Source organism: Hippopotamus amphibius, chromosome 2, assembly GCF_030028045.1.
Source record: "Hippopotamus amphibius kiboko isolate mHipAmp2 chromosome 2, mHipAmp2.hap2, whole genome shotgun sequence".
Classification (NCBI taxonomy): Eukaryota; Metazoa; Chordata; class Mammalia; order Artiodactyla; family Hippopotamidae; genus Hippopotamus; species Hippopotamus amphibius.
In genome coordinates this window covers 131307111-131326546 of record NC_080187.1, presented here as the reverse complement: position 1 = coordinate 131326546, position 19436 = coordinate 131307111, and the positions used below count along the sequence as shown (strand labels likewise).

General features: G+C 34.9%; 1 protein-coding gene across 13 annotated transcripts in view; it reads left to right on the top strand.

Annotated features, from left to right (window-relative positions):
• The window catches only part of MEF2A (myocyte enhancer factor 2A), a 157314-nt gene that overhangs the window by 94199 nt on the left and 43679 nt on the right, over nt 1-19436 (top strand). For 8 of the 13 annotated variants that reach the window (XM_057723592.1, XM_057723590.1, XM_057723586.1 and 5 more), the window contains 2 exons: nt 16528-16665; nt 18830-19049. In XM_057723592.1, coding sequence (XP_057579575.1) covers nt 16528-16665; nt 18830-19049 — 358 coding nt within the window. Of the gene's footprint in view, nt 1-4357; nt 4505-16330; nt 16463-16527; nt 16666-18829; nt 19050-19436 lie in introns of all 13 variants that reach the window. The other 5 variants (XM_057723591.1, XM_057723588.1, XM_057723585.1 and 2 more) reach the window with 3 other exon arrangements.

Here is a 19436-nt window from a genome sequence, read left to right as displayed (position 1 = left end):
TAATTATGATAGGTGTTTAGTAATGTTGAGATTTGTATGTTGAAGAATGCTATCCCACTTGGTTTGAATGGGCAAGAGGGATTAAAGTGGGGATTTAGACTGTGTTCTAAAGTGTGTAGTATATTCACACATCACACTTTTTCTTAATTGAGCTATAAAAAATTTGAGTACATTGTTTGTAGAAAAGGAAATGTTTAGAATTTGACCATAATGTGAATATGGTCACTACTATTTTATAAATAGCACAATATGATCTCCTTTAATACAGCAGTTTAAATTAAAATATTTTTACCTAAAATCACTTCGTTGTTATTTATTATGCAGAAATGACAAAATGACCAAAATTATTGTGAAAAGGAGTTTGGGTTAGGAAAAGATTTGGAAACCTTGATCTAGTTCTGTACTCCATTTAATTGGTAAGGAAGCTGGGTCCAAACAAAGTAAAGAACTTGTCCAAGGTCATACAAGTACATAATGACAAAACCAAGACTTAAATAATGTTCTCTTGGAAGTCTTGGTTCTGCCTCTTTGAAAGACTGTAGAGCCTTTGAGGCAAAGACTTTGAGAAAGAACACTAGTATTCTTCCTGGTGGATTCCCACAGATCCAGCACGTGGCTTAATAGTGACCTATAAAATTGAGCTAGAAGCAGTGTTGCTCACTTCAGTGTTAATTCATTTATGATATTCTTAAAAATGCATCAGATGTTACCCAAAGCTAATATGGACAAAAGCATCAAGTATCTTTGTGGAAATAAAGCCCAAGAATGAAGGGGATGTGATTTTCTTCACTCTGTACACTGGAAACCGCTTTTCAGGAATGCAGTTTATGCATTCCTGAAAAATGTTACAGACTGCAAAACCTGTGCAACTTTTGTTGTGAGCACCAACATAAACTAAAAAATAATTAGTAATTGAGAAGATAGTTTGAACTGCTCAGTGAGGCAACTTAGTATAGCTAGTGGCTACAACAGTTGGTATGATAAATTCACCAAATTAAGTACTTTAATAGAAATGCTGGCAACACTTTAATTAAGATGGAGATAGTGGGTCTTAGGACAATGCAGGTGGCAGTGTAGCTATGAGGCATGGGGGGAAGGGGGGGTTATCATTAAAGTGGGCATAGGAACCTGCAGCAAGGCTGGGAGTATTCCTCTGAAGCCCTCATTTAAAATTTTCTTATAATACAGATAAATGCTCCTGCTCTCAGAAGGACTTTCTCCTTTCCTGCTAAAGGCTGTAATGCTGTTTCCTCTTTCCTGGCTCCCCTTTCCTAGGAAAAGTCACCAGTGAACCAAAGGGACTTCTTTATTATACTGACATCATTCTCTATTTACCAGCTTCATATGAGCTAATTTGCATTCCAAAATATGTTATAGTAGAGCAGACTACTGTTTAATCATAGGAGGGTTTCCTTTCTTTCTTTCTTTCTTTCTTTCTTTCTTTCTTTCTTTCTTTCTTTCTTTCTTTCTTTCTTTCTTTCTTTCTTTCTTTCTCTTTCCTTCCTTCCTTCCTTCCTTCCTTTCCTTCCTTCCTTCCTTCCTTCCTTCCTTCCTTCCTTCCTTCCTTCCTTCCTTCCTTCCTTTCTTTCTTTCTTTCTTTTTCTTTCTTCTTTCTTTCTTTCTTTCTTTCCTCCCTCCCTCCCTCCCTCTCTCTCTCTCTCTCTCTCTCTCTTTCTTTCTTTCTTTCTTTCTTTCTTTCTTTCTTTTTTAAAGAGATAGTGTCCATCAGCTTATGTTCATCTCAATAAATGGCTGCTATGTAAAAGAAAATCCTAAAAGGGGAAGTTGTATTATTTTTCTAGTTTCCTTTGGGGTATAAAGAAAGTTTTCATATTCTACTGGCTTTTATTTCATATAGTTTTGTTTATTGGTAATCTTAATATACCTGGATATAGGACTCAATAGGAATAAATTCCAATGTGAGGATTATTCATAATCATAGTAATAAACATTTCCAAAGTTTTTAGTAAGCTGCATGAGGTACTTTCACACTACTTGTTATCTTTATAAATCATTGCCTCAGGTATCTTTTATTATCATGTGAAATTGAATGTCAGTGAGGCAGCTTTGTGTTGCTAGTGGCTGCCACAGTGGGTATTATAGACATACCTGAGATTAACAGTAACATTTTTTTGTTCTTTTTATTGAGATATAATTCACAGACCATAAAATTCACCATTTTAACTTATACAATTCAGTGGTTTTTAGAACATTCACAAGTTTGTGCAACCATGAACGCTAATTCCAGAATATTTTCATCAGTTCAAAAAGAAACTTGGTACCCATTAGCAGTCATTTCCCAGTTGCCCTTCCCCCCACATCCTGGCAGCCACTCATCTACTTTCTGTGTCTATGAATTTGCCTGTTGTGGATATTTCATATGAATGAAATTATACAGTATGTGGTCTTTTGTAACTGGTTTCTTTGATTTGGCATAATGTTTTAAAGGTTCATCCATGTTGTGACATGTATTAGTACTTCATTCCATGGCTAAATAATATTTCATTGCATGGATATACTACCTTTTTCTTTTCCATTCATCAGTTAGGAACATCGGGTGGTTTCTGCTTTTTTAACTGTTGTGAAAATCCTACTATGAAACTTGTGTACAAGTTTTTGTATGGATATATTTTCATTTCTCTTGGGTATCTCACCGTGAGTAGAATTTGCTGGTAGCTCTCTGTTTCTTTTGGGGGAAGTTGATGGTGGAACTCTGTGGAAAATGTGGAATTCTTTTCAATATTTAACTTTAAAAAAAGCAAAAAAAAATCAAAAAAAACTTTATGGATGTCATTAAAAAATAGTTGGCTCATTTTTTCCTAAAAATGTTGATTTTTTTCAATTACAGTAATATTGGGCCAGGTCATCTGGACGAATTCTTTAACTGAAGATAACGAAAAATGTTTGATGAGTTGTACAAAAGGTGTGTTTTAGCATCAAAGAACTGTTAAGGAATATGCCAGGCCAGAGTCTAAGAAAAGGTTAGAACCTAAAAGGTAGAGAAGTGTTTAAAGTGCTGGCTACCCTGAATCATTTGTCCATTTGGATAAAACAGTTAAAAAACTAAGCTCCAGACTTTGATGGATTCAGAGACAAGAGGACGGTTATTCTAGGTTTCTGAGTCTAATAGATTGTTTCCCACATCAAACCGGGACCTCTGGAAGAGGGCAGCTGCCTTTTGCCTACTTGAAAGGGATTGCAAGGAGAATTCTTTTGTGCTAACCAGATAGGGCAAAGAGGAGAAAAAGAAAAGTAAGGAAGAGAACCTGTCTCTGAGAGGTTGTAAAGTAAGTACCAGTGTTGTGCAGAATCACAGGCCAAAGACATATAACACAAGAAGTCTGAGAAAAGTAGTACCCTAGTTACCTGGATAAAGCAAATATATATTCTTTTTGAATAAATGCACCTAATTGTAGGCATCAAAAATCTTCAAATAACCTTTCAAGGCCATTGAGCATCCATCATACAGAGATGACCAAGCCAAAGAAAACAAGGCACAGGGAGCAAAATGCAGCCAGAGGTAGCAGAAGCTGATACCTAAATATTTCAGATACTGTTGTTATTATACGAGGGTAAGTCAGAAATTATCCGCACTCTGGCTGTAGAATTTATTTTAATTGACTTTTAGAGAAGACAGGTGCATCATTTTTCAACATAATCTCCTTGCTTTTCAATACGCTTTGTCCATCTGTCAACAAGCTTTCATATTCCCTCATTAAGAAATATTTTAGGCTGAGCTGTAAGCTGCAAGTGCACTGCTGTCTTCACTTGTTTATCAGAAATGAATCTTCATCCTCATAGGGCTGCTTTCAGGGGACCAAACAAGTGAAAGTCCGATGGAGCAAGATCAGGACTATAGGGAGGATGCTTTAACACCTCAAAACGAAGTTTTAAACTGCAGAGTGTTGACCGTGTGGGCAGAAGTGTGTGGACGTGCATTGTCATGCAAGATCACAACGCCCTTGGATAGCAGTCCTCTGTGTTTAATCTGAAGTTTAGGCTTCAGCACAGACTTTTCAAAACCTAAGTCTGTTGTGGGATTATTTCATAGGCAGAGCCATGGCTGATTTGCAAATGATTTGCTACATAATCCACTGTCACTTGTCTCTTCAACAGAATCATTTCACATGTGTGCTCAATGTTGTCCTCAGCCGTAGATGTGGATGGGTGTCTGGCTCCTTCTTGATGGTTGACACTTGTGCGGCCTTCCTTGAACTTCTCTATCCATTCATACACACTTCTTTGCGACAAAGCAGTTTCTCTGTATTGTGCACAAAGTCTTCGATAAATAATGGCACCAGGTACTCCCTCAGACCACAAAAAACGAATCACTACACGCTGCTCTTCTTCCATGCAGATCACAAGAGGGGCATCCATTTTTGCTCGCACTGCAGTTACAGATGAAGTGATGTAACGTGTTCACACCTGCACAGCAGTGACTGAGGAGACAGCAGGCTTGAACGGAAAGTGCTGATAAGACAGTGCGGCCAACAGAAGTTTTAATGTAACCGGAGTGCGGATAATTTTTAACTCAGCCTCGTACACAGATTATAAGCAATTTCACTTTCTATGTTTTAATTTTTTTAAAAGCTTGCAAATGTCTGTGTGAAACAAATTATAAAAAGCGATATAGCAGACTTGAATGAAATACTTCTAGAAATGAAAAAAAATACAGTAGCCAAAATTTAAATCTTAATATAGACGTATTGGAAGTATATTTGACATAGCTGGAAAGGAAATTTGTGAACTGAAAGAAGAAATTATATTTCAGCACAAAAAGATGAAAAGGTCGAAAACACCAGGCGGTTGCGAGAAAAGGAGGATTGTTTAAAAATTCTAGCCTAAATTTAGTTGACATACCCGGAGGGAAAAGAGAATGGGGCAGAGGCAATATTTGAAGAGATAATGACAGAATTTTCCAGGATTAATGGGAGTCCATAGTCCTCAGATTTAAGAAGCCCAACAAATCTCAGGCAGGGTTAAAAACCTCTTTAATCTCTGCATAGAAGTATTATAGTGAAACTGTAGAATACAAGACACAGAGAAAAACTTAAACACGTTATCTTTAAAGGAGTGCTGACCGATTCTAAACAACAGCAATGAAATCTATAGTCAGTGAAGTGATACCCTAAATGTGTTGGGGAAAAGGGAGTTGGAATCCAAGTTAGAATTCTATATCCAGAGAAAATATCTTAAAAAATAAAGGCAGAACACCTGTACCAGCTTTGCAGCTGAACTACCTCAGACTTTTGAAGAAAGGTTCAAAACCAAGTGAGATTGCTGTAGTAAGAAAGCAGTCTTCATGGGAAGATCATACGACCTCCACAAGCTTCATGTGGACAGTGACCCATGTCTATTTTATCAGTGACTATCAGAACCTAGTAGAGTTCTCTGTGATTTCTGTTGGATTAAAGGGAAAAAAGAATAAAAGTAAATGAAGTTGTTTGTACAGTTTAAACACCCCCACACCCCCACAGGGGTAGTTAGGAACCAAGAGCCAGGGCTTTGAAGATGGACTTCCCTGACTTTGCAGGGCACCAAGGGCCAGCTCTGTCCAAGTGCTCATTTATATGTGGAGTTCTGCAGCAGAGTTACTTTATCTCTGTGGGTAAACTGAGACTGTCGGGCAGCCTAGTATCTAGCTCCTGGGAGACAGGGGCCCCAAAACGGTTTGTTTTGGGTGGTAGTGGGGAGAAGTATCATTACCATTTGCTGAGATCTTTGTCATTAAACCTGATATATCATAGAACTGGGTAAAACCTTAGAATTGAAAGAAACTGTAGCCTGAACATCACACACTTCTAACTGAGGAAGATACAGATAAGGTCATGGAAGAATTGAGGAAGGAGTCTGAAGGCAGTGCCTGCAACCACATGTGCAAGGAATGTACTCTCTTTCCAGTGGTTGAAGTGGTTCCTGATCACAGCCTTCTTTGCAGTCTCCCTTTTGTTTGTTGACTGATTAATTAATGTAGTCTGAACTAGCACAGTGTAGTGGAAAGAGCACTAGACTGGACATCAGAAGACTTAGATTTTAGTCCTAGTACTGTCACTTAATAGCTGTGTGATGTGGAGGGGTTTGGGGGTGAGGACTTGGGTCTCTCCTGAGTTTAATCTTCTCCTCTATAAAGGTAGGAGGTAAACTAGATCACAAAGGTAACATATAGTTTTCTGTTCAACAGCTGTTTTAATTTACTTTTTTGAGCACATATAATCTCAAGATTCCTTTGTGCCTCAAAATTTTGACTCAGTGGACACATTTCCAGAAAAATACAATTTAACAAAGAGGAATCACGAAAGATATAGAAAATTTGAATAGTCTTATTGTCAAGTTTACCACAAAGAAACTCCAAGTCCAGATGACTTTGTTAAGAAGTCCTAGCAGATTTTTGAAGAAGAAATAATGCCAGTATTTCACAAACTTTTCCACAGAATAGAAAAAGAGGGAACTCTCCTTTCATTATATGAAGCTAGCCTAATGTTTATAGCAAAACAAAAAGGAGAGTTCTAAAAAGAAGAATCAGAAGTCAGTCTCACTGAACATAAGTGCAAAACTCCTAAACATAATATTAGTTTATTTTTTAAGTTCACAGCATTTTTATCAGAGACATTTTTATTTTCACATTGAGTCATTTTCACTATTGCTCTGGCACACATCTAGACTATCAGCCTCCCTTGCATTGGAGTAGTCATGTGACTGAGTTGGCCAATGGAATGTAAATAGAAGTGATGCATGCTACTTCCATGCCTGACCTATAAAATACCTGCCACATGATCTTCATACTTCCTCTTCTCTGTTAGCCAGGTGAAGAGAATCCAGATGGGAACTCTTGTGATCTCATGTGGAACCAAAAGATAAATGACTGGGCTCCGAATAATCTCACTCAAGGCTCTCTGAGATAAGAAACATCCTCATTAGCCTTTGTATGAATAAGAAACTTTCATTGTGTTAGGCCACTGAGACTTGTGTTTGTTAAAGCTTCCAACATCACTTATGCTAACTAATACGGAAATTAAATCCAGCAGTATGTAAGAGTCCTATACGTTATGACTAAGTTGGATTTATCCCAGGACTGCAGGGTTGACTTAACAGAGTATCTTATTATCATGGACTGTAAGTCTCAATATTGTATTTGTTAGTGCTACGTGAGTAATCCATATACAGTAAAGGAAATGCCAGTCAAAATTCCAAGCAATTAAATTTTTTAAGAATTCAGAAACTGATTCTGAAATATATAGGGAAATTCAAGGGGAAAAGATGACACTGAAGAATAGCAAGATAGGAAGCTTTGCACTATGATATATTGAGATTAATTTTTATAGCTGTAGTAATGAAGATACTGTATGTGGTATTAGCACAAATGCCAAACATATCAGTGAAGTAATAGCTCAGAAATGAACCATGCACATATATAGGTAATTGTGATATCACAAATCAAAGGGGGAAAGAACAAACTGTAAGCAGTGGTGCTGGGACAGTTGGAAAACTGTGGGAAATATATGGGAAAACTGTGAAAGTGAACCTACCTCATACCATACACAAGGTCTACCTCCAGGAATATAATAGACCTAAATGTGAAAGGCAAAATTATAACACTTTTAGAATATAATGTGGGAGAATACCTTCATGATTTTGAGGTAGGGAAGGATTTCTTGTGCAGGACATAAACATTACTACCATAAAGGATAAGTGTAAGGGAGAAAAATGAATAATTTGGTTTTATTAAAATTAAGAACCTGTTTTCATCCAAAGACAAATGTTTATGCCACAGAATGGGAAAGGATTTTTACAATACATAAAAATAACAAAGGACTTACATTGATTACAAAGAAAAGAATGAATATGAAGCAATAAAAAGACAATAGGAAAATTGGAAAAGTACTAGGACACTTGGCACTTCACAAAAGAGAAAATGCAAATGGCCAGTAGTTATGAAATACTGCTTCATTTTCTTGGTAATCAAGGGAATGCAAGTTAAATCCTCATTGCAGGTAGAAACATACATTGATACAACTACTTTAAAAAAGTGTTTCGCATTATCTAGTATAACGATATTGTTTTATGAACAATTCTGCTCCTAAAATTATACCCTAGAGAAATGTGTGCAGATATGCAGTAGACTATGTCTGCAAGAATGTGTGTAGCACCATTTTCATAATAGCCAAAAGATTGAGGCAACTCCAATGTCTATCTGTAATAGAATGGATAAAGTTTTTTTTTCCCATATAATACAATATTCAGTGAAAATGTACAAACTGTAACTATATGCAACCCTATGGATTAATATCATAAACATAAGATATAATGGAGGCCAGACAAAATAATACATTGCATATATTCCATTCACATAACATTTAAAAATAAGCAAAGCTAAATTATAGTTTTAGGGATATGTATATGATAAACCTGTAAAGAAAGCACAGAAGGCTGACATCGCAGATTTAGGATGGTATTACCTATAGAGAAGAGAGGGGAGGGTTATGTGATTGAGGGAGATATATAGGGTTCTGGTTTATTTTTCGACCTGATTACAATTACTATTGTTCACTTTATAATTGTTGAATTTTATGTAAATTTTGATGCACCTTTATGTCCAATTTTTAAAAATGAAATGTCTTGGTGTGTTTTTAAAGTGTCTAGGAAGAATAAGAGATATTTTTCAAAATTGGAAACAAAATTATTAAAAATGGGGAAAAGAACTTTTTTCATTAAAAATAGTTCTAAAGTCTAGTTTAAGTTCCTTGGAACTTAAGACATATTATTCCTTTATTTTACCATCACTTATTTGTTACTCATGCTAGAGCTGACAGAGTATCCATTTAGCCAGTGTTTGTGGAGCTGTTTCACAGAAATGAGATTTAAGGTGGGTGGTGATATTGTGAATTGGCTTAATTGATGAGCTCATCTTGCATTTTAAAACTGCACATACCTTTGGAGTACTTTTATTTCCCTAGTTTCACTTCTGAGTGCTATGATTATTACTAGTTTGGAATGGAATTTGACAGTTGTCATTATAAAATTGAGCATATGTTAAAGAATAGTTCAGTTCTTGGTTGATGGTAGTTAAAAACGCAATCTTATCTGACATGGGCTCTGGCAAACACTGAGGCAGTGTAGACTCCTGAATTCAAAATTCAGTATCATATCTCAAGATTCCAGAAAATGCCAGTCCCCTGGGGTTTTTATCAGTTCTTATTTTCAGTCTCCACATGATTTAAATATTTACTTAAACATATTTGCAATGAAAAATATCCTGAATACTAGATTTCTTCACTCTGTAAACAAACACCAAAGATTATAATGTGTATATGTGTATTAATGCATATATATTTATTGATATATATACACATGTGTGTATATATAATTTCCATGGAGAATAAATGTCTGAAATCTTAAATGTTATTTTTTGCTAAGGAGAGAATGTAAGCAGAAAGAAATTTATTTAAAATTAGCTGCCTGTGCCTGATTTATAATCCATTTTGAAATGTTTTTTAAGTGTATTGTGTAAAAAAAAAACACACGTGGATATACTTAGAAATAAGTCTAAACAGCATTGTTCTTGCCTCCTCAAGTTTCTTTTCCCTATCTCCTTTCTACTCTTCCCTTATTCTTTCTTTCTCCAGTTTCACCAACAGACTCAGTAATGTAGACTAGAAAATGAGAGGCAAATGTTCAGGGGCCTGCCAAGCAGTGTCTTATATATACCCAGAATTCTGAAAGTGTCTCCTTGAACTTGAAAGATAAGGTTGCTAATACTTTATAAGTAGAACAGTAGAACACATGACTAAAGATCTTTGTTTCAGTTTTCTCCAGGTTTGGGATCTTCTCTGGACTGTAGGTTGTGGAGACATTAGCCAGACTTGTTTGGGGACTTAGATGACTTAGATAGATAAGGATTAGATTAACTCATGACTCAAAGAATTGTGACAGTTTTTTTCATCAAGATTTTTTGATTATAAGGAATAGAAATTTGTTTAAAGTAGCTCAAGCCAAAGAGAAATGTATTGAAGGAATATAGGCAGATGGCACCCAAGGCAGAAAAGAATACCTGGCTTCCTTAAGGCCTGAAGTCAGGAACTCCATCTCAAGGTCTACATGGGCCGCCATCTCTGCCACTGTGGCTGGTTTGCAAGATGACTCTCCTGAAGGCACAACCGATGGTCTTCATGTAAAAATAATTGATATTCTGGATTCTTATCCAATTAACCATTTTTGTAACCAGAGTATAATTCCCAAATAGAAATCTTCAATTATGATACTATCTTACTGATCCTTTCTCAGTAGGAGAAAAGATTTGGTGAGCCTGTGGACCCTTATCTCAGTGCTAACATAATTTTTCTTTTTTAAACTAGGTTGATCCTCTGTAGATAACACGGAGTTTCCTTTACTTAAGAAAAGTGGCTTTTGTTATTTAGAGTTCCAGGTTTATACTTCAGCCTTTTCTCTGTTCAAAATAAGATCCAGAATCAGAATCTTTGGCTGTTAGTTGATTATAGCTAACTGTACACTCAAAATAAGAAGTCTTTTTGCACTACCAGTTCTAATCTTTCCTATCCAAAAGCCCACCGGAGAATATCCCAGCAGCTTTCAGAGTAAAGGCTATTGTAAGTTAAACTTACATATGAAATTGTATTTTTGTAATTCAAAACCAGTCAGTTGTCAGCAATTTCTGTGGATCAGCCTAGTTCAGACGAATGTCTCTAGATTGCTTTATTATTTAAGTATATTACAACAGATTCATAACTTTATGTTTTAGAAGACATCTAAAGTAACATCACATCATCCTGGTCTCTCCTTTGCTATTTTTTTTTTATTGTGCAAGTATTAATAAATCCATATTTCATGTGTGTGTAGCACCTTGTTTGTCTAGACTCTGAAAATGTAAAGAAATCTAGACTTCAGTCTTTAATTTGAAAGGTCATGAATTAGTTGAATACAAAAAATATAAAGAAAGTAAGTAAATACAACGTTACATATATTACATGAATGTTCTATAGAGTAAGTGCTGTTAAAATTTCAGCATAGAAAGTAGTGGGGGAAGAAAATTTCATGGAAAGTTGGAGTTCAAACTAGGCTAAAATAGTCACACAGATAAGAGAGAAGACAGGGTTTCAAGCAAGTGGGTTGACATCAGTGAAGAAATTTTTGTGATTGTTAGGAGGACAATAATTTTGACCACTCTGGCTGGGTCAGAGGTTTCAGGGAGCATAAAAATGGGGAAGGACAAAAAAAGTAAGAGCTAGACAGTTAGGTGACTTGCAGTTAGGCTAAGGAGTTTTGATTTTGTACTCTATATCTGTTATTTCAGGAGGGATGTAAGATGTATAAAAACTGTTGGGGTTCAGGGAGAAAATAATAGAAATTATATTTTATCCTAAGATAAGCGTGTTATGATTTCACAAGATTGACAGTCATTCATGCACATAATTTTTTCAGTGTATGCATATATTGGGAGCTGTGCATGAAATATGTTTAGAGATGGAATGGATAATATAAAAGTTCAGAGCCTACTGCTTTTAGATCACAGAGAGCCATCAGAGATTTAAAACAAGGGTGACAAATACAAAGTGGTATTGAGGAGAACTGAATCTATAATAATTCATGAGACAAATTAGAAGAGAGAGAAGAGTGAAGGAGGATATAATCAGTGGAAAGGGAGATAATAATCTACAAAATTTGGAATTCTGTGTTAATGTGGGGAGAGAGCAAAGAGTGAAGGCAAGATTGCTTTCTGTGTTGACTAGAATAGTTAAGTCCAAAGAGGGAATCTACTTAGTAAAAAATAATGTTTCATCTTGGTTAAATTGAAATAGCCAAATATCCAAATGGAAATGTGCAGTAGAGGAACTATATAGGTCTTCAAGGTTTCAGATTAGATTTGGAAGAAGGTATAAAATCATTACTCTTACGCAACTATAAAGTGAACATAATAAAATAAAGATTTTATTTAATTAGTTAACTAATGAGTAATCCAGTAAGATGTCACAACCAGTTCAAGGAAGAACTCAGAATACCACACACCAGTAGTTAATGCTGAAATGAATTTACATGTGGAAGCAAAGATTGTTCAGTATCCACAAGTTGATACTCAGTGACATTCCACAGAAAACAGTTTCTATGAAGAGGAATTATTTGCAGTTACTATGAGTTTTCTTGTAGTAAGTAGTTTCAAACTAACATCCATCTCAACAGAGATGTAAAATAAGCTAATCAAAGAATAAAGATGGATATAACCTAAATGGAAGTTCTAACCAGGATACCCACTAAATTTCAGTTTTTCACTGTTTTTCCTTAAGTTGGTATGGAAATCTTAAATTTAAGAGCCTTCCTACATATGAGGTCTTTCATCAGTAGGTAGAAAGCTTTAAGTTACTCTTCATTTGGGTACAACTGATTCAATTAATACCAAAACCAAAAAGAAAACATCCTCTTACTTATAAGTTTAATTTGGGCATATCCAGCTCAGGAAGTTGAAGTGTGATCTTGGGATCCCTTCTCCCTGGAAATGCTTACAGGCAAAACACTGCCTACACTTTCCCCAACACCTTGAATTTTACTTTTAGCTTCAGATGGAGAGGAACCCTGTTTCAAGAGATTGTGGGGTTTGCACTCTTAGATAGTTACACTCAATACTGTGATATGAATATTTCATTTATGAATTGTCACAAAAATTGATTATTCTTAATTTCTTGAAGAAGAGAACCAAAAGGTCATAATCCTTCTCTGATAGTATTTTCTTAATATTTGATACCATAAGAAATTAATACAGGTTATTTATCAGATAATCAAATATTGCTTTTCTCTTAAAAACCAATACTCAGTCCAATACTAAGTTCTAACAAGAGCAAACTCTTTTCCCCTGAGTTTGGATCTGCTTAAAGGTAAGTCCAAACATTAGAGAAATGCATAAACCCATCAAGAAGGCAAAATGAATTTTCTTCATAGATGCGAAATTGGCATCTTCCACAGTGAGGAAAGAGGTCAATTGAAACCTCCTCCAGACAGAATCTATTTGCATGTCTATAAACACTAATGATTTGCATTACTATCAGCTTTCTACAGATAAACTTCTATCTGTACAGAGTTGTAAAGTAGCTTAAAGAGAGGCACAAACCACAAAGAATCAGATAACCTGGGAGGATGTGTCCTAACCAATCCATTTCTTTCAGTTAAAGACACTTAGCAATTTTTTGATCCATGTAAAAAATCTTTCACAATTTGTCTTTATATAACTAATGGTGTAGGTAAATGTTAGCTAAGGGCATTCACTATTTAAAGCCTACATAAAATTTCCCAAAATCACAAAAAGAAAGGCTATTAAAAATCATAATAGAGTTTAATTTTGTTGTGACAAGTAGAAATGTTTTGTTTTTTTAATGGTGTTTGACCCTCCAAAAATAAAATTTATGTCTTCTATAGAAAGAAACCGATGAAAATTGTAGGTACACCAATTTTATGATTTCATGTAAGTAATCTTGCTAGTTAGAATCTTTAAACATGTTTGGATCACTGATACAAAGGACACAATGGGTTGTATCAAGTCAGCTTAAATTGATTAATAATTCAGTTGTTCATCACCATTGATCCCTTTAGCAATTCATAATCTATATTTCAGAATACAGTTATTTAGGAAAAGCAGCTGGGATGCATCAACTTAAATGGTGTACACCCCTGAAATAGGAAATTATTTTGGCACAATGGAGTTTTCCCCTTAAGTTTGCCATAACAGCACTGAAAATCTGTCAATCACATGTTAGAAGAATGAAGTACTTTTTAAGTCCTGTTTACTTAAGAGTGGAACATTACAGTCATCAGTGATAGCTATAGAGAGTGCACAGTGCTAATAGGCTTGAATTTTTTCCCACTTAAAAGTAGATTCCTCCTTAGTGGTGACCTTTCAGACTGTGTTTTTTTCATTGAGCAAGTGTTTTTATTGAGGCTAACTTTAAGCATGTAAGAAAACTGAAGCTAGCCTGTTTCTTATATGCCTCGCCTGGCCTTGTTAATAGATACAGCATTCCACCTGTTAGTACCAGTGACATAGGAGAAACTTTTACTATTATGCTATGTGGTAATGATAAAGAAGACAGAAAAAGTCTTTTTATGGTAGTTGGGTCCTGAAAACAACTCTTCATTTCTAGTGATAAGAAGACACAAGTTGGATATCCAACAGAGGTACATTAGCTTGTTATCTGCAGAGCTGATACAGCCTCTTAAATTCTCTCACAATGACAGGAATCCCATCTAAAGTGAAGGCTTGCAGAACTGGAGATACCAGAGTGCTATTCTTCCTCATGAGTAGAGTAGGGTTAACCCTACTGTTGTAGGATAAAAATTTTGTGTAATTATTAAACAAAGGCCATGTTCTTTTTCTTTGGTAATTTAAAAATGTTCACAGAGACATACTTGGTGATTGCTGTCAGTGGAAGAGCAAGACTGTGAATTAGCTAGTCTTAAGATATATGAATATGAAGGGAAAATATCTAGAGATTTCAGGCTGGAATAAATCAACTCCATGATAAAGTCTGTGTGTAGGCACCTACTATATTTGTTCAGTTTCTAGAGCTCTGTTGGTTATAAGAGTTCATTGTGTTCCAGTATTTTGAGTGTTAACATCTTCATTGCTGATAGCAAGTTGCAGAGCTTTGGCAAGCAGAACTTGCTGCCATGAATGGGGCGGGGTGGGGGGGGGAGGCATACGTCTCCACCTTTTAGTTCTAAACATGACCTTTTATGGCTAAGTACACATAAAAGTTCATGTGATTACTTACACCCACAGAACTTAGAGCCGTGGGGCTGATGTTGGGGGAATAGGTGTAGTGTTTGCTGTATGCTCATGTTTAGTGATTGTGTTGTGGGAGTTGCAGGCATTGTGTGTGGGATTCCTAGTGCATGCCAAGCAATTTGAGAAGCTAACATAGCTATACTAATGGTTTCTTATGATTCTTTAAGCATGCAAAAAAAAAAAATTGAGTAAAGTGAAATTTTAAAATAGACTTCAGAGAAATTAAGAAAAAATTCTCGAGTCTTAATGTGTGTTTATGTTCTATTTCAAGAACAAAAGGAGTAAAATAGCATTCATAATTATTGTAAATCATGTTTTAAAGGATACCAAGATCAGTTATTATGAGTTAATTTAAAACATACCTTAAATCACTATTAATAAATAATTATTTATAAATGCACTCATCTAGTACTAGTCTGTTGTTCAAACATTTTTTAACCTAAGTAGATAGGCTTACTTGGAACATTTTAACTTCCTAAAACTTCTCTGTGGTTGGCTGGGAAATCAGCAAGTCTCAAAGCTATCTAAGTTGTTGAACCCTAGAACGCTACTTTAAAATAAGACCTATCAGGATTTTTAAAAATTTAGACAATTCTGTAAGTAAATTAATATTCTAAAGGTTATCGAGCCCTTGGTTTTAAGTGTATTCTTTTAAATACTAAACAAGTCATTTCATGATGATTTTAGTTAAAAAAGTTAAAAATCAGAAAATCAGCTGTTCACTGTATTTGTACCCCAAAGTAAGAAGAAAGAAAAAGTCAATATGATCCAGGGGATACTTTGATAACACTCAAGAAAACCCTCCAGAAAGTCAGTTCATTGGGTTAAATCAGTCTGTGAAGGAGCTCTATAGAAAGAGTTAGCAAAGGGTGGGAAAGTGGATGTTGAATTCGTTTTCATTACACAATTTAAAGATATGTGAAGTCACTAATGATATGAACATTCTACATAGGAAAGAGTCATTACTGTCATATGTAAATAAGTGAGTTTTTATACTTCAGAGTTATGTAGAAAAATCATCGTATTTAAGAACAAATCAGGAATGAAATGATTGGGATATTGAGCCTATTATTTCTGATGAATGGGATAAACTGTCAGGGAGAAAGGAATGTGGGTAGATGAAGTTGCTGAAGTGTTCATTTTATGAAGGTACTATGATAATTTCTCAGAGCGTCATCTTTACATATTTGTATTTCAGGGTCTCAGACTCATTGATCCTATCAGATATGTTGATCAGGCTGTAATCAGATTTGGATTGTAACTGTCAGAGCAGTGAGTAACTTAGGATGCTTTAGGAAATTGGAAAGGAAGGATCCAAATATGTAAATATTCCTTTTCTCTTAATGTATAATGGGAACATAATTTTGCTTATGTCTAAGATTTACTTTATTTGAATATTTAGAGTACATTTGTGATCATTTAAAACCATTTCAGTGGCTCTTGTATTACCCAGTTCATTCAGTCTGTGCTCTCTTAATGAATTTTACAAAAAAACTCGTGGCAAGTTAGTACCATTTGTGTGTGAATTTTCCAATTGTATTTCAGACTTTAAGAAAGAAAGGCCTTAATGGTTGTGAGAGCCCTGATGCTGACGATTACTTTGAGCACAGTCCACTCTCGGAGGACAGACTCAGCAAACTAAATGAAGATAGTGATTTTATTTTCAAACGAGGCCCTGTAAGTACTTTTACTTTACCTCTACTTTTTATTTGTTGATCCTTTTTGTTAACTTCATTATTTAGGCTCTGAACAAGAAGGAACACAGAGGGTGCGACAGCCCAGACCCTGATACTTCCTATGTGCTAACTCCACATACAGAAGAAAAATATAAAAAAATTAATGAGGAATTTGATAATATGATGCGGAATCATAAAATCGCAGTGAGTACTAAAGTATGGTTTGTGCTTTTATCTTGTGCATGAAGAGATTGACCACACATCCTGTTGTTTATTTTTGTAGTGGGTGATGATAGCAGTAAGTAGAAGAGGGACAAAGTATTTTATTAATTTCTTTTGGTTTTATAGAACTTCAAAATAAAATTGTGAAAATCTTACAGTAGTACATTTTCAATCTTCAGTGTCTTAAACGTAGAAGTGAAAACATCCTAATCCAGGCTCTGCTACTTACTATCCCCATACCTTTGGGTAGGGCACCTAAACATCCTGGATTCTAATTTCCTCATCGGTAGAGTGAGTGAGTTGGCTCACATGATTTTTTAAGGTCCTTTCCCGCTTTAAATTTCCATGATTTTAAATATAGGGTACATATGAGACTTCCCTCTCCTTCCAGTGACTTTTAAAATATTACATGTACTTAAGTAGATCTCGAGACTATAAATATAAAATGGCTGCATTTATTATAAATTTGATGTTTCAAAATTATTTTTAATTATTTTATATAGTTGCTGTAATAGTAGCTTATTATTTGACTCTTTGTAAATGTTCCTAAACAACTTGACAACAGTACCTCCAAATTCCTATTCTTTTCTTACACTGTAGGTATTGAGGAAGAGAGCCCTGGCTCAGTTTTAATTGAAGGAAGCAATGTTCTTAAACTGGTTGCAAAACAAATAGTTGGCTTAAAATTTTTCCATGCTCACACATCTAATCATAGTGAAACAGTACTTCTTTGAGTTCATGCTCCTTTGATAGTTCTTCAAAGAGATTTCACTGAAGCTCCATTGGCAAGAGCTTCTTAAGACAGTTATTCTGAATCTAATTTTTCTAACACTGTATATGTGTTGTAGACTTCGTGGAACAAATTGGTTCCACTGCTGGTATTTATTTCATCACCAGAGTTAATTCTTTTAAAACTATGGCCTAAAATATGCATCATGGATTATTTCTTCAGAGTAGTCTTATGCTATAAGAAGCCCATGGAAAGCAGATTTAAGGAGGTATTTTTGTGCTAATACCATTCCTAAGAAACAAAACAACAGAAAAGTAAAATCCCTTTTGACCTCATATGGATGTTGGTGACTTTGCAGTTAATTTTAAGCTGCAAAAACATTGTGTAAATAAAATTGCTTTACCTTTGAAAAAATTTTATCATGTATCCATTGTTTTATATCTTTTAGGGAGTTATATTCTACCTGAAATAAACTAGTGAATAAAGTACATAATTATATTCTTTCAACTTTGAATTAGCAGTGTTACCTTACTTTGCAAATCACTGTTTTAAAATGAAGGAAGATGAAGGTTTTTTATTTTCTCTCACTTTAAATTATAAAGAGAATTGTTATTTATCATGGTTAACAAGTATATTATAAGTGGTCTGTGGAGGAAATGCAGGAGGAAAATAGAAAATATTATTTTTAAGGGACTATGGAATATTTTGGAGGGAAATAAGCTAACATAATATTTGTAACTTAATCTTTGTACAATTTAAAGATAACTTGTCAGTGGTTAATTTTGTTTAGTTTTTTGGTTTGGGGGATTTTTTTTTTTGCATTTTTATTACTTTCATTGCATTGTGGTATATAACTTGATTTTTTTCTTTTTTCTTTTTTTTAGTTTTGTCCAATAAGAATGTTAGTGAATTAAATCAGACCAGGACAGATTTGATGTATGAAGTTTATAATATATGTACACACTTTTCCCCTTTTGTTATATTTGGAATCTCCCAATAGAAATGTAATGTTACTAATAAACTGATTTGCATTTAAGTGCTAATTCATGCTTTCTTGGTAACCATGGTGTATTTTATAATGTGTAAGTTTGACAACACAACTTTAATATCAGGTTCTGACCTATGATTTTTATCTCTATGAATATTTGAAATACATAATAAATACATTATACTAGTATATATGTATTGATATATAAAAAATTGAAATTGAAAATGTTCAGGTTAAACAGTCTCATGTTCAAATACAGTTGTAAAGAAAATAGCTTAAACCTGCAAATTGATTTAGTAAGAACTTATCCCCACCCTCTACTTTTAGTAACTAGTGTTACCTTATTAAATTAAAGTTCATAAATTGTTAAATTTAAGACAGATGAAAATGAAACTAACAGTTTTCTCTTCCTTTTTCTTTATTTACAGCCCGGTTTGCCACCTCAAAACTTCTCAATGTCTGTCACAGTCCCTGTGACCAGCCCTAGTGCTTTGTCCTACACTAACCCAGGGAGTTCACTTGTGTCCCCATCTTTGGCAGCCAGCTCAACATTAGCAGATTCAAGCATGCTCTCTCCACCTCAAGCCACATTACATAGAAATGTATCCCCTGGAGCCCCTCAGAGACCACCAAGTACTGGCAGTGCAGGTGTGTACTGATGTTTATTCTTCTGATTTCTTTAACTAAAAGAATGAAAAAACTAACTGCTAACGTAAACAGCTTCTTACTCTGCTACTCCTAATTTTACTGCTTTGATGAGCAAGAGTCACCACTACATAACTGCCTCCATTTTAAAGTATTTTTTTGAGAATCTGTGGCTCTAACATTGTAACAGGCATTGTGGAACAAATAGAGAACCTGCCATCTATAAGCTTTCCTTATCATGGGAAAGCCATACCTAGACAGGCAGAAAACTTATATAGGATGTCATGGGCAAAGATTTAAAATTGAGTATGAGCCATTCATGTTAAAAATATGGAGAGACAGACTTACCTGATTGGAGTTAGAGAGTTTTCTGCATCTCCACCTGCCTGA